The sequence below is a fragment of the Rhinopithecus roxellana genome, chromosome 7, assembly GCF_007565055.1.
Source record: "Rhinopithecus roxellana isolate Shanxi Qingling chromosome 7, ASM756505v1, whole genome shotgun sequence".
NCBI classification, from domain to species: Eukaryota; Metazoa; Chordata; class Mammalia; order Primates; family Cercopithecidae; genus Rhinopithecus; species Rhinopithecus roxellana.
The window spans coordinates 87907118-87923643 of record NC_044555.1 but is presented as its reverse complement, the minus strand read 5'-3'; the positions used below and the strand labels follow the sequence as shown (position 1 = coordinate 87923643).

The following is a 16526-nucleotide window of genomic DNA, read 5'->3' as shown; positions in this document are numbered from 1 at the left end:
CATTCTTAGCAAACTATCACAAGAACAGAAAACCAAACACCGCATGTTCTCACTCATCGGTGGGAACTGAACAATGAGATTACTTGGACTCGGGAAGGGGAACATCACACACCGGGGCCTATCATGGGGAGGGGGGAGGGATTGCATTGGGAGTTATACCTGATATAAATGATGAATTGATGGGTGCTGACGAGTTGATGGGTGCAGCACACCAACATGGCACAAGTATACATATGTAACAAACCTGCACGTTATGCACATGTACCCTAGAACTTAATGTATAATAAAAAAAATTAAGGAAAAAAAAGAAATAAGCTTTTGACTTTCAACTTCACAGTCAGACAAAATCTCTTGCTAGCCTCAGGTCAATGGTATAATGAAGGACTGGTGAATGTAATAGGCTGTGTATCATTTAGCACGGTGGCAAATGAAGTCATTACTACTGTTCAAAAAAGGCCCCAAGGCCATCCTATTATAAAGAGATAAATGACATGGAGTGACAGAACTAGAAACAGACCAGGGGATACCATTGCTCTATGAGATCACAAGTCAGAAAGAAGGGACTGGGCTGAAATAAAACGACAGAACACGTGAAATGTCTCTTTTGTAATTTTAATTGAAGCAATCCTATTTATTTTTTTTAACTCTCTCTTATAAGCACCAAATTTTAATATCTAAGTCAATTTTTAGGGAAAGAAACACCATCAAGATCATCCCTCCAGCAAAACAACGATGTTCACTCCTCCAAATATCCAAATTGAAGATCTACGAAAACAAAAACAAAAACAAAAGCCCACAGAGAAATAAAAAGGAACAAAAATCACATTCTAATGGCGGGGGGAGGGGAGGTCAGTGCATTTAGCAGTCTTCGCTGTGCTGTCTAACCATCCTTCAGCTGACTTTCAAAAAAAAATAACACCCTAAGCTCATCAAAATATACATTTGCCATTTGCTTGTTTAAATTAAAAATAATTATTAAAACAAAGGAAAACTTTACGGAATTCACAATCAATTGCCTGACTCATTTCGATGTCATGTACAGCATATGGAGGTCAGGAAGGCTATTTGCAGCACATGTGATTAGGGGCTATTGATCTTCAAGGTTTAGCTTTCTTCCAAACAGTGTAAAATACCCACCTGGACAGTGAGTCAAGGAATAAAAGCAGGTAATTCAAGGAAGAAAAGGCATCACTTGTAATTCGTTTGCTGGCCTACAAATTGAAAGATGGATGAAAAACTTCATGGCTTAGAGCACTGTGGGAATGAGAATGAAGGCCTTTAAATAAGGTCACTCTGCAGCCTGGGGACATCCCCACCACCTGGGATGTCTGAAGGAGGTACTGAGTGGACAACAGAAGGCTAAAGGAACACAAATATTCTCTCAGGTAACACTACCCATCCAAAGTCTCACAAATTTTAGGGAATTAGTATGAGAAGGAAAGGAAGGAAGAAGGAAAGGAAGGAAGGAGGAATTGAGGGAGGGATGGAAAGCTGGGGTAGCAGGAAATGCAAGGAAGGGAGAGAAGGGGGAGGGAAGAGAGGGAAGGAGGAGGAGAGGGAAAAAAGGTCAGAGGAGTAAAGGAGAGGGAAGGAAGGAGGAAGAGAGAAGAACTAGCAGGTGGAAGCCTTTGCCTCAAATGTTATGAACTGATTTCTCAAATCTCCAAACATGCAAACACAGGCCTGACAAATATGCTGAGGGGAACCCTAAACGAAGGTGGACAGTTGGTAGATGCTGAAGCTCTGTACAGGCTGTGGAGGGACACGGCCACCCAGCAGGCGGAGTACTCCCCCTCCTCACGTGGAGGATCCAGAGGGTTCTCATTGCCTCTTGCTGGCCATCCGGTCTCAGCAGGCAGTCTGCGCTGCCGGGCTCTGCCCCAGTCTGATGGGACCAGGCCTCACTGGAGGTCAGCAGCAGTCACAGAGCAACCTTGACAGCAAGAAAAAAAATAATAATAAAATAAAATAAAAAACCCTGCCATCCCAGGAACCTGGACTTGGCAACAGCAGATAAGGAAGCTGTTGTCTGCAGACTATAGCCCATAGCTGTGTCGTGGCACAAATTTCCAGTGATAATGCTCTCATTTCCTTTTTTCTCCATGTTTTATTTCTCTAGACTAACTTTACTAAGTGGAACAGAGAACACCAACGTTAACTGTGCAGTCCCCAACATCATTCTAGTTCTCGATTTCTACTGCAAATTAGCATGAAGTGTAGAAACTAGTATTAACATCAGGTAATTTTAATATAAGAGTAGAATGAGTGTCTTTAGACATTTTACCTGCCACAGGTAGGGTGGTTATTTTAGACTAGGGCTTCTCAAACTTTTTAGGTGCACATAAATCCCTGGGAAGGCTGGTAGAACAGGTCACTGGGCCCCCACCTCCAGAATTCCTCTGACTGGGCAGCAGGTTGGGGTGGGACTTGAGAATGTCCATGTCTAACTAGTTCTTGAGCGATGCTGCAGGTCTGGTAACATCTTTGAGAACCAATGCTTTAGACCAGTAGTGCTTGATCATTAAAAGCACCTGGAAAGCTGTGGCAAGCCCCCCCAAAACTTTTGAGAACGGGAGTCTAGAATCTTAAATTTTATTTAAAGCTTCTTGGGGGATTCCAATGTGCACCGAAGCTTGAGAACCAGGGCTTTATATGCTCTACGGCTAAGCTAATTGTTTATTATTGGGATTTAAATTTTTTACCTGGCATAGGATTTACTTGGGTGCTTTGATCTGGCAACAGAATGTCATGGTCAAAGGATACAATTCCAAATATGAAGGGACACAGACGATCTCCTTTGAAAATTCCACAGGACAATACAGGTGCCCCAGCTGTTCTTCATAGAGCGACAGCGCTTCTGTCAGATTGACACAGTTCCCCTAAATCAAAGAGAGATAAGCAAATGGGATTCTTGAGTCCTTCCAAGGGCCCCACTCATCTGAAGGTCGTTAATAAAAGAGAACATTTCTAGCTTTAGATAAAAGTTCATCTTTAAAAACAAGATAAGGCTTCTGTATTTTCACAAATCACACTGCATTCTATTTATAGACCCATTAGAGCTCGTTATCCTTCTACCTCATTGACCAAGCCATTGCAAATTATTAGAATATGAAATGATAGAAAGCAGTGAAACCAATTTCTTATTAGTGACAGTCACTGAATTAAAACTATGCAATTTGCAAAGATTCATACAAATAACACATTCAAAGGAAATTTTCTCAATAACGGTCACCATTATGTTATAAACGAAGTATCAAAAAGATAGTGTCCTTGATTTCCACAATGGTTTAAACTACAATTCTCCTAAGAGTCTAAAATGTTGACACAGAACTATATTCACCCTTATTTTTTTCCTAGAATCTGTGTGTAAGAGAACAAAAGTCTATTCAGGATATATATGCTAGGGATATCACCCAGTTGCACATCTTATCAAAAACTTTCTCTCAACTTCATTATTCTAGCATTTCTCCCTTTCCAGTCACCCCATTTTCAGCATCTCCAGCAGCTAGGGGTAGTCAATGAGATATACTGCAAGTTTGCTGGTAGCTGCTGGAAAAGCTTTTGATTCTGAACAAAGAGAGAGCCACTCGCCTCTTCAACTTTCTTCCAAGCTATAACCTAGATGTGATATTTGGAGCTGCAGCAGCCATCTTGTGACCGTAAGGAAAAAAAGGTGAAGAGAATTCAAGAGATGCCAGCCAAGGTATAGCAGAGTTGCTGAGTGGATACAGTATTTGCCCAACTCTAGAGCAATGCTTCTAACTCCTTAATGTACATATGATATCATAGGGGACCTTGTTAAAATGTAGATTTGGATTAAGTCTGGGGAAGCCTTTATCATCCTTTTAGCACAATTTTTCCCAAATGCTTTTCATTATGAATTTAGAAAACAAAACTGGTATTTTATAAAGAGATTAAAAGGAAATACCACCTATTTCCTTTTAATCTCTGAAGTTGGTATTCACAAGACTACTGAATCCAGGTGGCTGATTCCATTTCTTAAGAAAGTTACTCTTCACTGGGCGTGCTGGCTCAGGCCTGTAATCCCAGCACTTTGGGAGGCTGAGGCAGGTGGATCACTTGAGGTCAGGAGTTTGAGACCAGCCTGGCCAACATGGTGAAACCCTATCTCTACTAAAACTACAAAAACTAGCCAGGCGTAGTGGCATGCACCTGTAATCCCAGCTACTCAGGAGGCTAAGACAGAAGAACCACTTGAACCCAGGAGGTGGAGGTTGCAATGAGCTGAGATCGTGCCATTGCACTCCAGCCCGGGAAACAAGAGCGAAACTCCAATTCAAAAAAAAAAGTTACTCTTAATTTGCCTCAAAATAGCTAAGTATAATGCAAGATGAAAATTATTTACAAATAAAGGCAGCCTGTGATGTAAGAACTCCCGAGAATGGCTTTCAAAACCAACCAGCCAGCTGGTCACGGGCAAGAGATTAGAATTATTCTGAGAGCTGGCCTTGGTGGTTTTAACTTAGCACATTCACTCAACATGACGTGATCCTTCAGTGCCAGACTGTTTAGTAACCCATCATCTAGGGTCCCACAGTGGGATATGGCCATGGTCAAAGTGCCCTTTGCCAGCATGTAATTTGGTTTCAACATCAAGTTCACCATGAGAGCATATAAACACCACATGTGTAATTTAAGATTCACAAATAGAAAACTGCCCAGTTGTTTTTAGAACACATCACCACTGGGGAAGCTATAGAATGAAAATGCCACCAAGGTGAACAGTAAATGGCTTTGCCATGTTAAAATTGACACCACACTCTCTCTTTATAGAGGTTATATGGGAAGACTTCCTTACATAGACTGTGGTAAGAAAATAGGAAAGTTTCAATTTGTTCTTTCCCAACATTGTCAAGAAGTTTCAAAAAAAGAAGAAAACACACACCACAAATAGAGACCTACCCCAAAAAAGTAACATGATACATTTCACTTTCCTGTCTATTTAAATGGAATGACATTTTTTCTTTTTAAGAGAAACAAATGGGAGATAAATAAAAATCTAATAGCAAAGAATTAAGCACCCATTAAGGATAAGAAAAAGGGATGGAACAAGGGGTGGGGCCACACCTGGCATTATCGAAGAAAAAAGGGCTCACTGCCCAATGTTCTAGAAGTCAGTATTACGACACTGGGATTTTAAGAAAAGCAAAACTTATCTTAGTTTCTTTTCAGAGACAGGGTCTTGCTGTGTTGCTCAGGCTGAAGTACAGTGCTGTGATCACAGCTCAGTGCAGCCTCAAACTTCTGGCCTCAAGCAATCCTCCTGCCTTAGCCTCCCCAAATGCTGGGATTACAGGCATGAGCCACCGAGCCTGGCCTAAGAAAAGCTTTTTATTGTAAGTCAACTAACAAGGAGACAGGAGTCCAGCTTAAATATGTCTCCCTGTGTTGGGCTTAAAGGCAGTCCTTTTATTAGAAAAGGTTTAAGGGGCTGGGTGTGGTGGCTCACACCTGTAATCCTAATACTTTAGAGGCCAAGGCAGGCAGATCACTTCAGGTTAGGAGTTCGAGAGCAGTCTGGCCAACATGGTGAAATCCCATCCCTTCTAAAAATACAAAAATTAACCAGGTGTGGTGGTGCACACCTGCAATCCCAGCTACTCGGGAGGCTGAGGCAGGAGAGGTGCTTGAACCCGGGAGGCAAAGGTTGCAGTGAGCAGTGATCGAGCCACTGTACTCCAGCCCAGGCCACAGAGTGAGACTCCATCTCCGTCTCAAAAAAAAAAAATTTTAAGGGGTAGGTTCTGAGATTTGCAGGTGATTGATTTGTGGATGGAAAGGAAAGGGTAGATCTGGAAAATCCTCAAGCACGTATGGTTATCTCTTTCTGCCCACTAATGGGTCTTGTGTGCAAACTTGAGGGCGAGGAAGTGGTTAGTATGAAGCAAGTGGTGAAAACTTAGGCTGTGACATCAGCAACCTTATTCTGTGCAAATTCTAATGGGCCGTATTGGTTTTAACAGATTTTAGCTAGTGATTTTCTCTCTTAAGTGGAGGAAGTTTCAGTGTTTCAGCAAGTTGTTTCTTTTTTTACCTGCAATCCTGCAAACTCAGATTTTATTAGTCATTGGTTTATTTAACCCTTTGAGGCTTCACTAGGGGATTAAATCCAAATTCGATAGCTTCAGTTCTAGAAAGTTCTTTTCCCCATGTTAGGTGTGGACAGGTGACATTTGCGTTTGTTTATTTTAGAGGTGGGGTCTTCACTATGTTGCCCAGGTTGTCCTCGAACTCCTGGGCTCAAGCGATCCTCCTGAGTAGTTAGGATTATAGGCACATGACACCTCAGTAACAGGTGTAGAAGAATACATCCTTAGCAACTTCTATCAAGTTCAAAAGCACGTAAAATTACATAGTATAATGATTTAGGAAATCATACATGTAAGAACCATCTAGAAGATACAGGAACGGAAAAAAGTGAGACCAAGGATGGGTTGCTTCCAGAAGGCAAGCAGGAACGAGAGAGAAATATAACTTACAGGTTTTTTTTTTTTTTTAATGGGGCTGGAGGGAGACAAGAGAGGAAGGTCAAGTCCCAGGATCTGCCTCCTAGGTTCATGAAAACACTTTCTCCCCAATTCAAATTCTATTGGCCCACCTTGATTCCCACGCCCCTCCACGATGCATTCCCCAGCTTCCTGGGATGCTGACAAGGCTGCGTTCAGACAGCCACAGTAACACCAATGACATCACAAACTCACTACTGTGATGCTAGCAGTTTTGGGTGGGAACATTTAGCTTCTGTAAAACACCACATTTTCATCCCACCCTTAACGTGACTCCAGTTCTAAGCTGCACACTTGGGCAAAGTGGGTGGGCATGCCAGGAATCTGGGTTACCTCCTAAGCATGTCACCTGGCAGTTAAAAAAAAAAAAAAAAAAACTGCCCTTTGGCAACTACATCAATACATCCTGAGTCAAATCACTTGCTTTTTGACTTAATTACTACTTCTTGAAAGGGCTATACATGCCTGTCCACGTAAATCTTACCATGTGACACTGTCAACCACCAAATGTACTGAATGAACCCCAGGTGTTATATAATGAGATTGTTTTGTGGTTCCAACTGTAATGAACATGGGGACAGAAAGCACGTCATGTGTCTTTCGGACAATTCTTAGAAACCAAGACAGCCCTGGGTATACAATCCTTTTGATTTTGGTAAAAAGTCTATTGGCAAAGGCAAGATATCAAAGCCTGGGTCATTAATATTTACAAATGGGTTGTGGTAGTATTCTAAGCAAGCATTCTATTAGCTTTTCATACTAAGATAACGGCTCTCCATAGGAGGCGGCCTGCCATGCCAATATTCAGAACAAAAGAACAACAGTCACACGATTGTAGTAGACAACAGGTGGAGTTAGTGTGGCTGTCTTCTTTTGTCCTGTCTTTTGTACTACAGACTGACTTGTTTGTAGTGGATCCAAATTTTTTTCAGCCTCTTTTTGTTCAAGATCCCAGAGCCTCACATTTTTCCCTGATTTAAGCTGCTTGAGACTTCCTTCTATGTGTTTGCAGAAACCTAAAAGAAAAAATTCTGGCTGGGCACGGTCACTAATGGCTGTAATCTCAACAATTCAGGAGGCTGACATAGGAGGATTACTCGAATCTAGGAGTTTAAGGCCAACCTGGGCAACATAGTGAGACCACATCTCTACAAAAATTAGCCAGGCATGGCAATGGATGCCTGTAATCCCAGCACTTTGGGAGGGGCAAAGCAGGACGATCACTTCAGCCTGGGAGGTTGAGGCTGCAATGAGTGCCACTGTGCCACTGCACTCCGGCCTAGGCTACAGACCAAGAACCTAGCTCAAAAACATAAAAAGAAAAAAATTCCATATGCTCTGCTTAAAAAATGCCCATCATGGCTGGGCGCAGTGGCTCACGCCTGTAATCCCAGCACTTTGGGAGGCCAAGGGGGACGGATCACCTGAGGTTGGGAGTTCGAGACCAGCCTGACCAACATGGAGAAACCCCATCTCTACTAAAAATACAAAAAAATAAGCTGGGCATGGTGGTACATGCCTATAATCCCAGCTACTCAGGAGGCTGAGGCAGGAGAATCGCTTGAACCCAGGAGGTGGAGGTTGCAGTGAGCTGTGATTGCGCCATTGCACTCCAGCCTGGGCAACAGCGAAACTCCATTTCAAAAAAAAAAAAAAAAAAAAAACCACCATAAGAAAGTCCAACTTGCTTCTTTACAGTAAGAAAGCTTCATTTGAGCAGGTTTCACTGCAGGTTTCCTATAAGACAGGGGTCAGCAAACTTCCTCTGTAAAGGGTCAGATAGAAAATATTTTAGGCTCTGTAGATCATACAGTATCTACCACAACTACTCAGTACAAAAGCAGCCACAGACATTATGTAATAAATGGGCGTGTCTGTGTGCCAAGAAAACTTTACAAACAAGCAAGCAGGAGGCCAGATTTGGCCCAATGTTTGCAGACTCCTGCTTTGAATAGTTATATCCATCTACAACATGTTTGTAAAAATCTTTTCTAAATCTTGGGGTGGTGGGGGACACACTCCATTTACAGATAGGGCTTTGCTCTCCTCAAAGTTTCCCAACATTTTCACCAAGCGCAAAGTCTAAGATTAAGCACAATGTGCCTGCAGGTCTTGCACACAGAGGGAAGAGGGGAACAACAAGATAGGCTGGAGCCTGAATCAAGATGTCTCTTAGAATTGCTAAGTTGTTTTCAGCATTATTAATCTCAGATTCCATAAAATGTCCAGGATAGGGTCTGCTTGCAAACACCTCCTCAGGAGGATAGAGTTAAAACCTCTACCTGTTCCTTTTTTTTTTTGGAGACGGAGTCTTGCTCTGTGGCCCAGGCTGGAGCCCAGTGGTGCAATCTCGGCTCATTGCAACCTCCGCCTCCCAGGTTCAAGCAATGTCCTGCCTCAGGCTCCTGAGTAGCTGAGATTACAGGCTCCTGCTACCATGCCTGGCTCATTTTTGTATTTTTAATAGAGATGGGGTTTCACCATGTTGGCCAGGCTGGTCTCGAACCCCTTGACCTCAGGTAATCCAACTGCCTCGGCCTCCCAAAGTGCTGGGATTACAGGCGTAAGCCACCACACCTGGCCTGTTCCTGACATTTAAATACAGTATACTAATACTGTGTTTATTTTTGAGTCAAGGTCTCACTCTGTCACCCAGGCTGGAGGGCAGTGGCATGATCATAGCTCACTACAGCTTCAACCTCCCAGATTCAAACTATCCTCCTACCTCAGCCTCCAGAGTTAGGACTACAGGCATGCACCACCATACCCAGTAATTTTTTAATTTTTTTGTAGAGATGGAGTCTTACTATGTTGTCCAGGCTGGCAGAACTTTTTTTTAAAAAATGGAGGAGGGGATTTTCCTGTGAACTCAGAATAATTCAGAGATCCACAGTACAATGCTATGTAAGTGTTTATCTTATGTTTATGAATCAAGGAATTTTGTACCAAGAGACTAGATTATCAATTAGCTGTCTTTGCTGTCATTTTCAAAATTTTGTTAAGGATTTCAATAGAAGATATATATGTATATTTTTAACACCAAGAAATGTAATCTTTAAAGTTTTAGAATCCCCTAGAGAATGAGAAAAACACCACAATCTGCTTCCATCTGGTGGCAGGAGTTCACAGTACAGCCAGAGCTATTTCATCAAGTGTATGTTGATGAGGGGAGGGGAAAAAAAGAAAATCAGTCTGTGTCTCCATCAGATGGCAGCAGCTCATACTACAGCGAAAGACCAGGGCTGATAACTCATTAATTCCCAACAGAGGACAGGTCCACTTAGAAGCTTACTGTTTGAAAGAACATAAACCAATGATGCCGCTCTATCCTTAATAAATTTCAAAAATGTGCATTCAGATTTCTTTTTTTTTTTTTTTGTTGAGACAGAGTCTCGCTCGTCGCCCAGGCTGGAGTGCAGTGGCCGGATCTCAGCTCACTGCAAGCTCCGCCTCCCGGGTTTACGCCATTCTCCTGCCTCAGTCTCCCGAGTAGCTGGGACTACAGGCGCCCGCCACCTCGCCCGGCTAGTTTTTTGTATTTTTTAGTAGAGACGGGGTTTCACCGTGTTAGGCAGGATGGTCTCGATCTCCTGACCTCGTGATCCGCCCGTCTCGGCCTCCCAAAGTGCTGAGATTACAGGCTTGAGCCACCGCGCCCGGCCTCAGATTTCAAAATATAAAAATCTTAAAGTGTTTTGAGGAAAAAAAACTGTTAAGCAGCCTACCTGTGTAAAATATTTCCCATCCTGTTTCAACACTTTCATTGAGAGGTCAAGAATCAGTCTGAGAAACTCCCATGTGGAATCTGAAGGTTTAAAAGAACAAGTTTCATAAATATGGGTTTGTACGCATCCACAACATCTGAAGTAAAATATTCAAATACTCAATACCAAAAGGGGAAGAAGAAAAAGAGGCACGAGTGTGAGACCCACTCACTATTCAAAGAGCTTATTCATGAACGATAATGAAATTGATTTTGGATGCCAAAATCACATCCACCTAGCACTGCTTTGAAAAATACCAACAGATTCGACACAAAGGCAGTGGCCGAAACGTGAAAGAAAACTGCTTTAAATAAGGGGGCAAGCAGCAAAATCCTGAGAGAAATTCAGAGTCTGCAAACTCAGCAGGAACTCGAGTTTATAGAAAAAACATGAACTAGCTGTGATTTTGAACAAACATATGGTTTGAGAAAGAGAATTATCTCTGTTGTTAGATAAGTGACCAATTTGTACCAATACAGGTTGAAAATCACATAAATTAAATACATTATCAAATGATTTACCGTCTCAATAATGTAATGAGTCATTTTATTTCATTTTTATTTCAAATGACCGAATGAATTCACTCATTTAGTGGCAGAACAGGAATTGAAGCCAAATCCAGTCATCTTTCCACCATGGACCTCAATTTAACTCCCTAAAAATGTGAGAGAACTAGACAGTCTCTAAGATCCTTTCACCCTCACATGGTGCCCAGAGAAACATTTCCATCATAAGTATCTTGGTTTAAAAAAAAAAAAATCTACCTTCTTCTGGAGACGTGGAGATCGGAACAGCAGTCAAATCATTAATCACATAATCAAATTCTCTCCCTTCTTTGGCGTACCTCTTCAGTACCGGAATACAGTCTTCTATTAGAACCTTCCAGAAAGAACAGGAATAGATGAGTAAGCCAACATGTGGATGTAGTTAAACAAAAAACAATAGTAAAGGAAGGAGGAAAAAAACACCAAGTGGGGGCTTATATCCACAGCTATCCACAGTATCTGCTACAGGAACCAAAAAACTTTTATCTATGTCTGTTAATAGCAAAAATTAAGTGCTTACCATATATGCTTTATATGCCTTCTCATTTCAATAAAGCAACAATACTAGAGGCACTATTATCCATTTTACCAATGCAGAAACAAACTTGAGGTGTTATCCAGCTTGCCCACAGATCCATGAAGTATACCTATTACTATCTGAAACCCAACTACATACTTTCATCTCTAATCTATACTGCCTCTCCTACCACTATTTGTATTATCTTCTTTTGATTTTTCTTATTTTTTAAAATTAATAAACTATTTTTAAAAAGTTTTTCTAGAGACAGGGTCTCACTATGTTGCCCAGGCTGGTCTTGAACTCCTGGGCTCAAGCAATCTGCCTACCTTAGACTCTCATAGTGCTGGGATTAGAGGCATGAGCCACCGTACCCAGCCTAATTTTTCTTTTATACTAAGCACTGAATGACTTCATTGTTTATGGATTTATTTTTGCATGTTACTCAAACTATAAACATGTTGTTCCTCAATTTTCTCTAATGCTTGGCTACTGCTAATAAAGCTATATATAACAGCTCCCACCATCAGAGTCAATCAAGAGTCCAGCTGGAATTCCCATACAGATCATACATAGTCAATACAGGAAAGAAGTTTGAGGTCAGCTGTATATTTGAAGTACTGAGGCTCTATGCTGGGGACACATCTGGATCTAAGCAACATCCTGAACTAAACGGGAGTTACTGTCATCCTTTAGTTTTCTAATTCAAAAAAAAAAAAATACATTAAGTAAAAGAAAAATTACATATAATAGTCAGAAATCAAGAGTTTAAGAGTTTGCCAGGCCAGGAGCAGTGGCCCAACACCTGTAATCCCAGTACTTTGGGAAGTTGAGGTGGGCAGAACACCTGGAGCCCAGCAGTTATAGAGCAGCCTGGGCGACATGGTAAAAGCCTGTCTCTAGAAAAAATAGAAAAACCAGCTGGGCCTAGTGGTATGTGCCTGTAGTCCCAGCTACTCAGGAAGCTGAGGTGGGAGGATCGCTTGAGCCTGGGAGTTCGAGGGTGTAGTGAGCCATGATCATGACACCACTGCGCTCCAGCGCTCCAGCCTGAGTGACAGAGCGAGACCCTGTCTCAAAAAACAAAAAACAAAAAAAGTTCACTGCAATTCCCTAAAATAACCTAGCCCATGTTGTTTTTCATCATTCTTCTTATAGCCTCACAGTTGTAAGAAACTGGGACTTCTCTGTCCTATTGTTTTATAACTTGTCTCACTTAATGCATCATACAAGTACCCGTGGAGGTACTAACACCACAGTTGCCTTCAATTCACTATGAATCCTGTTTGATACGCTCATAATTTTTCCATACGTTCACACAGATTCTTACAAATACTTGCACAGAAATACAAATGTATGTGCTCTTTTGTAAAATTTGGATCACGCACATCATTCGGAACTTGAACATTTTCACCGAACATCTCTCCAGGTAATAACACACATTTTTAAAAATACGCCATTCCGGCCGGGCGCGGTGGCTCAAGCCTGTAATCCCAGCACTTTGGGAGGCCGAGACGGGCGGATCACGAGGTCAGGAGATCAAGACCATCCTGGCTAACACAGTGAAACCCCATCTCTACTAAAAATACAAAAACTAGCCGGGCGAGGTGGCGGGCGCCTGTAGTCCCAGCTACTCGGGAGGCTGAGGCAGGAGAATGGTGTAAACCCGGGAGGCGGAGCTTGCAGTGAGCTGAGATCCGGCCACTGCACTCCAGTCTGGGCGACAGAGTGAGACTCCGCCTCAAAAAAAAAAAAAAAAAAAAAAAAAAAAAAAAAAAAAAAAAAAAAAAAAATACGCCATTCCACTAAAAACATTCTTTCTGTTGTCATTGCCAAGCCTTGGCCACTACAAGCACATCTATAATAAAACCTTGTAGTGACACCTTTTTAACTGTGGGCTGGGTGCTCAAACACAGGGTAGAAGCCATGTGTTTCGGTTTTGATAGCATTTCACATGCCAAACAGCAATGCATATGAGCACCTGTCTCCTCCTCGCATCCTCCCCAGCATGGAATATTGCTCCTCTACTAAATTTTGTGAAGTCTGTTGCTAACGTTTTCACAAGAACTTCCTAGGCCACCAACAGGGGTGACCATCTTGTGGTACTTTTTTTTTTTTTTTTTTTTTTTTTTTGAGACGGAGTCTTGCTTTGTCGCCCAGGCTGGAGTGCAGTGGCGCAATCTTGGCTCACTGCAAGCTCCACCTCCCGGGTTCCCGCCTTTCTCCTGCCTCAGCCTCCCGAGCAGCTGAGACTACAGGTGCCCACCACCACGCCCGGCTAATTTTTTGTATTTTTTCGTAGAGACGGGGTTTCACTGTGTTAGCCAGGATGGTCTCAATCTCCTGACCTTGTGATCCACCCACCTCGGCCTCCCAAAGTGCTGGGATTACAGGCATGAGCCAATGCATCCGGCCCGTCTTATGGTACTTTTTACAGGTTATTTGACTTATTCTGAGAAGTACCAGTAAATACCCTTTATACCTTTTTAAAGTTAGTTAACTTCATTTCGAAGCTGTAGGGACTCTGCATTATTCAAGAGATCAATTCCCTGTCACGCTTGTTACCAGTCTTTCTTCTAGTGTGACTTTTGGCTTGGTAAGGATAACATAATACCATTAATAGTTTGAGTGTCCTATCTTTAAGAGATTTCCCAACTCCAAGGTTAAGTACTCTAAATTGTCTCAAATGTATTAGTTTTTACATTTAGAGCCTAAGTCACCAAAATTCCTATTTCTATGGTTGGCTAACTTGGTTCTCATGCAGATGGTTAACTCATTATACCGGCATCACACATTAACTCAACCAAACCTTTTCCCAAGTCGACTGAAATGTATCTTAGACCATATTAGCAGTGTGTAGGAATACATACTCAGACCTGTTCAAGTTCCTTTGACATTCCTAGGTATTGTGTATTCCTTTCATACTTCCTATTTGATTACTGTGCCTTGTAGTACATTAACAAATAGGGCATATTTCGCTTCACACTATGATTCTTTTTCCGAGTTTTCTTGGGTATTCTTAGATATTTGTTTTTACAAATAAACTTTAAAATCAGTTGGTCTACTTTTAAACCCCTCCCCACTCCTTGGGATTACATATAATAAATTGGGAAGAAATAGACATTGTTCTGTGTTGTTGTTGTTTTTTTCTTTTTGACAGAGTCTTGCTCTGTCACCCAGGCTGGAGTGCAGTGGTGCAATCTTGGCTCACTGCAACCTCCACCTCCCGAGTTCAAGCCACTCTCCTGCCTCAGCCTCCAGAGTAGCTGGATTACAAGCACCCACCACCACATGTGGCTAATTTTTATATTTTTAGTAGAGATGGGATTTCACCATGTTGACCAGGTTGTTCTCCAACTCCTGACTTCAAGTGATCTGCCCACCTCAGCCTCCCAAAGTGCTGGGATTACAGGTGAGCCACCAAGCCCGGCCTGTTCTGTTATTTCAATACAAGAAATACAGCATGCCTCTCCACATATTCAGACTTTGATGTCTTTCAATAAGATCTTAACATAATTCATACCAGTCTCACAATATCTTTGTTGTTAAATATATATTCCTAGGAATTTAACACTTGATTACTTTGAAAGGAAATGGGTGGGAAGGAAATCCTATTTAAATGATTTAGCATTTAGTATAGAGAAAAAAATCTAGGCTGGCTTTATCCAATCACTTTACCAAATTCTCATGAATTCAAATAATTTTCTATGTAAGTTTCCTGGATTTTCTAGTATTCATATCGTCTGCAAATAATTAGATTTATACTGTTTTCATCTTTCTACTTTACTATCTCCGCTGCCTCAAAAAACAATGTGAAAAAGATAATTGGCATTCTCATCTTCTTCCTATTTTCAGTGGAAATGGCTTCTGCTATCTATTTATTATATTTTCTATTTTTTTATTTACTATAACCTAATTTCTATTAATGTTTAGGTAGTTTCATCTCTATTGCAATTTTATTTTATTCAAGTAAGTTATACTTTAACTTTTATTTTAGATTCAGGGAGTATATGTACAGATTTGTTTTATATATATATACATATATATACATACATATATACATATATACATATATACATACATATATACATATATATATACATATATACATACATATATACATAGATATATACATATATACATACATATATACATATACATATATATACATATATATACATATACATATATATACATATATATACATATACATATATATACATATATATACATATACATATATATACATATACATATATATACATATACATATATATACATATACATATATATACATATACATATATATACATATACATATATATATACATATATATATATATTTTTTTAAGAGACAGAGTCTCCCTCTGTTGCCCAGGCCGGAGTGCAGTGGTGCAATCTCGGCTCACTGCAACCTCCACCTTCCGGGTTCAAGCAATTCTCTTGCCTCAGCCTCCCATGTAGCTGGAATTACAGGCACATGCCACCACACCTGGCTAATTTTACATAGGTATACTGCATTAGTTTTTATTAAAAATGACTGCCTCAATTCTCTTGCCTCAGCCTCCCATGTAGCTCAAATTCTTTGTCATCTGTTATTTTCCTCCTTTATTCACATAATGAATTAAGTTGACAGATTTCTTAAAATTCAAATCTTTACACTTCTAACTGAATCCTACTTGAGTATAATATAGACTTCTTTAATGACAGATTTAGCTTATTATTTTACTTGGAAATTTTGCACATATGTAAAAGCAATCTTTAGTTTTGTGTACTACTTGATTTTACTATTAAGTTTTTCTTTTATTATTATTATTATTTAGGTTTTTTTAATTAAGATTTTCTTTTCTTTTCGAGACATTCTCGCTCTGCAGCCCAGGCTGGAGTTACAATGGTGATCATTAAAAAGTCAGGAAACAACAGATGCTGGAGAGGATGTGGAGAAATAGGAATGCTTTTACACTGTTGGGAGTGTAAATTAGTTCAACCATCGTGGAAGACAGTGTGGCGATTCCTCAAGGATCTAGAACTAGAAATACCATTTGACCCAGCAATCCCATTACCGGGTATATACCCAAAGGATTATAAATCATTCTACTATAAAGACACATGCGCACACGTAGGTTTACTGTGGCACCATTCATAAAAGCAAAGACTTGGAACCAACTCAAAT

The 16526-nt window shown here is 40.8% G+C and overlaps 1 protein-coding gene across 2 annotated transcripts in view; it reads right to left on the bottom strand.

Moving 5' to 3' along the window:
- Positions 1-596: 596 nt before the first annotated feature.
- The window catches only part of SMS (spermine synthase), a 57178-nt gene continuing 41248 nt past the window's right edge, over positions 597-16526 (bottom strand). The window contains exons 8-11 of one of the 2 annotated variants that reach the window (XM_030934363.1): positions 11056-11170; positions 10253-10332; positions 2764-2879; positions 597-1137 (exon numbers count right to left, since the gene is read on the bottom strand). In XM_030934363.1, coding sequence (XP_030790223.1) covers positions 1098-1137; positions 2764-2879; positions 10253-10332; positions 11056-11170 — 351 coding nt within the window. In that variant the 3' untranslated portion in view covers positions 597-1097. Of the gene's footprint in view, positions 1138-2702; positions 2880-10252; positions 10333-11055; positions 11171-16526 lie in introns of those variants that run through there. The other variant, XM_030934362.1, reaches the window with a different exon arrangement.